A 1,655-nucleotide genomic window follows, 5' to 3' on the forward strand; every position below is an offset into this window, starting at 1 on the left:
GTGTCCACTTCTGCCCGCATATCTTCATCTGACAGACCCTGCTGGTTCTCATCCTGGCGTTGAAATAAAGGATATTTACAGTTGATAAAAGACAGAATGGACTACACTATACTCTAACTGGGCTTCTCAATAAAAGTGCTTTGTTACTTTTGCTGCTCAGGCTCATTATATTACTGCATCACCCGACTTCAACTCAGCTTTAGCTGGATAACATTCATCCTTATACAGATACCTTTATAAAATTGGGGATTTATTCACCAGCCAAGTATCAAGGTCCACTGTTCTTCTTAAGCCATATAAAGCACTAATTGTTTGTTTTTTAAGCAAACACCTGCCATGCAGTTAATTATTGATTTTAATTTTTCCTGCCAAGGACAACAATTTGCTATGATATACTCATAAAGGAAGGATTCTTTCTATTCTTTCATTATCGGTTGATTATATTAATATTATACAAATATTACACAATTATGTATTTAAGTGATATAAATAAGATTTTTCAATTTGTGTGATTTTCAGTTAAAATGCACGAAAATAAAAAATAAATTAAAATTGGATCATTTTATGTGTTTTAATATGTTTTAAACTGAACCCATGTCATGAAAGCTAAGTCTACTAAGAGAATAAACATGCTAGCTGAACAGCCCCTACAAGCTGCCGTTTAGAGAAGTTTTTGGGAAAGAAACTGGGCAAAACACTAACCAGTGTTGATCATTCTCTACACAAAAGAGATTTTGTATTCAGGTTGCTGCTCACGAGAATGAAAAGGCTGATCATCGTCTCTGTGTCAGAGGACATTAACATGCAGCTTGGCAACAGCATGCATCTTTGCTTATTTGCTGCATGCATATGCTATTTCAGCTTTAGGCCAGTACTTCAGATATCTGACACGATCTCAAGTTGGCACTTGCCTTATTTTCTGTATGACCTTTATGCAGGAAAACCCCAGTTTGTGACTTGCCTATATATTAAGCAAATCCTACAATGGGAAATGTGTTGAAGTAAGAGGCTGAAACTGATGACACATAACATACTCTTGCAAAGAGAAGGATGTCCAGAAAGTCCAAATATCTCTTTGCCTGTATTTGTCCAAGCTCCTTCTCTTCCTTTAGTGCTTCTCGCCTCTTTCTTATAACTTCCTCTTTAGAAAAGAATATAAAATGTAAGCATTTGTAGATCTGACACTATAATGTGAGGCTCACTGATTTTTGGCAACGGTTCAGATGAATCAAAGCAAAGCTTACCTGTATGACTGAGGGTCACCTGACGTGCTTTTCTGTATCTGAAACCATGTGGGCTAAGGTGGAAAATGAGGTCACTGTGGTACGGAAACATTCTGAGCCGAAGGTCAATTAGAAAACTGAGGTCATAAACTGCTTTGATGTATGCATTTGTTCCACTGAAATGACAAAGGAGGCAAACATTAAATGCAGATTTACAACAACCAAAGACTCAACATAAAACTGACACTGTAAATGACTCTTTAAAAAGATTCATCTGGGCTCACCGCTCTGTCTGACAGTTGCTGTAGCAGCTGAAGGCACACTTCATAATGCTGTCCAGTGTCATGAGGCTCATGTGTTTAAACAATTCAAAAGGCTCATTTGTGCTTGCATAACTTTCCCACTTATCCTGCCAACAATGAGAGAACAGAT

General features: G+C 37.3%; 1 protein-coding gene across 1 annotated transcript; it reads right to left on the reverse strand.

The window, feature by feature from the left end:
- Window positions 1–8: 8 nt before the first annotated feature.
- LOC102202296 (cytochrome P450 4B1-like) lies at window positions 9–1,394 on the reverse strand (the record flags this gene model as incomplete). Its single annotated transcript, XM_013908177.1, has 3 exons — window positions 1,245–1,394; window positions 1,035–1,141; window positions 9–53 (listed from the first exon to the last, which is right to left on the reverse strand). Coding segments are annotated over exons 1-3 (243 nt in total), but the record flags the coding sequence as incomplete, so codon positions are not given.
- Window positions 1,395–1,655: the final 261 nt, after the last annotated feature.

The sequence above is a fragment of the Pundamilia nyererei genome, unplaced genomic scaffold (assembly GCF_000239375.1).
Source record: "Pundamilia nyererei isolate P.nyererei 1_Seehausen unplaced genomic scaffold, PunNye1.0 scaffold02035, whole genome shotgun sequence".
Taxonomy (NCBI): domain Eukaryota; kingdom Metazoa; phylum Chordata; class Actinopteri; order Cichliformes; family Cichlidae; genus Pundamilia; species Pundamilia nyererei.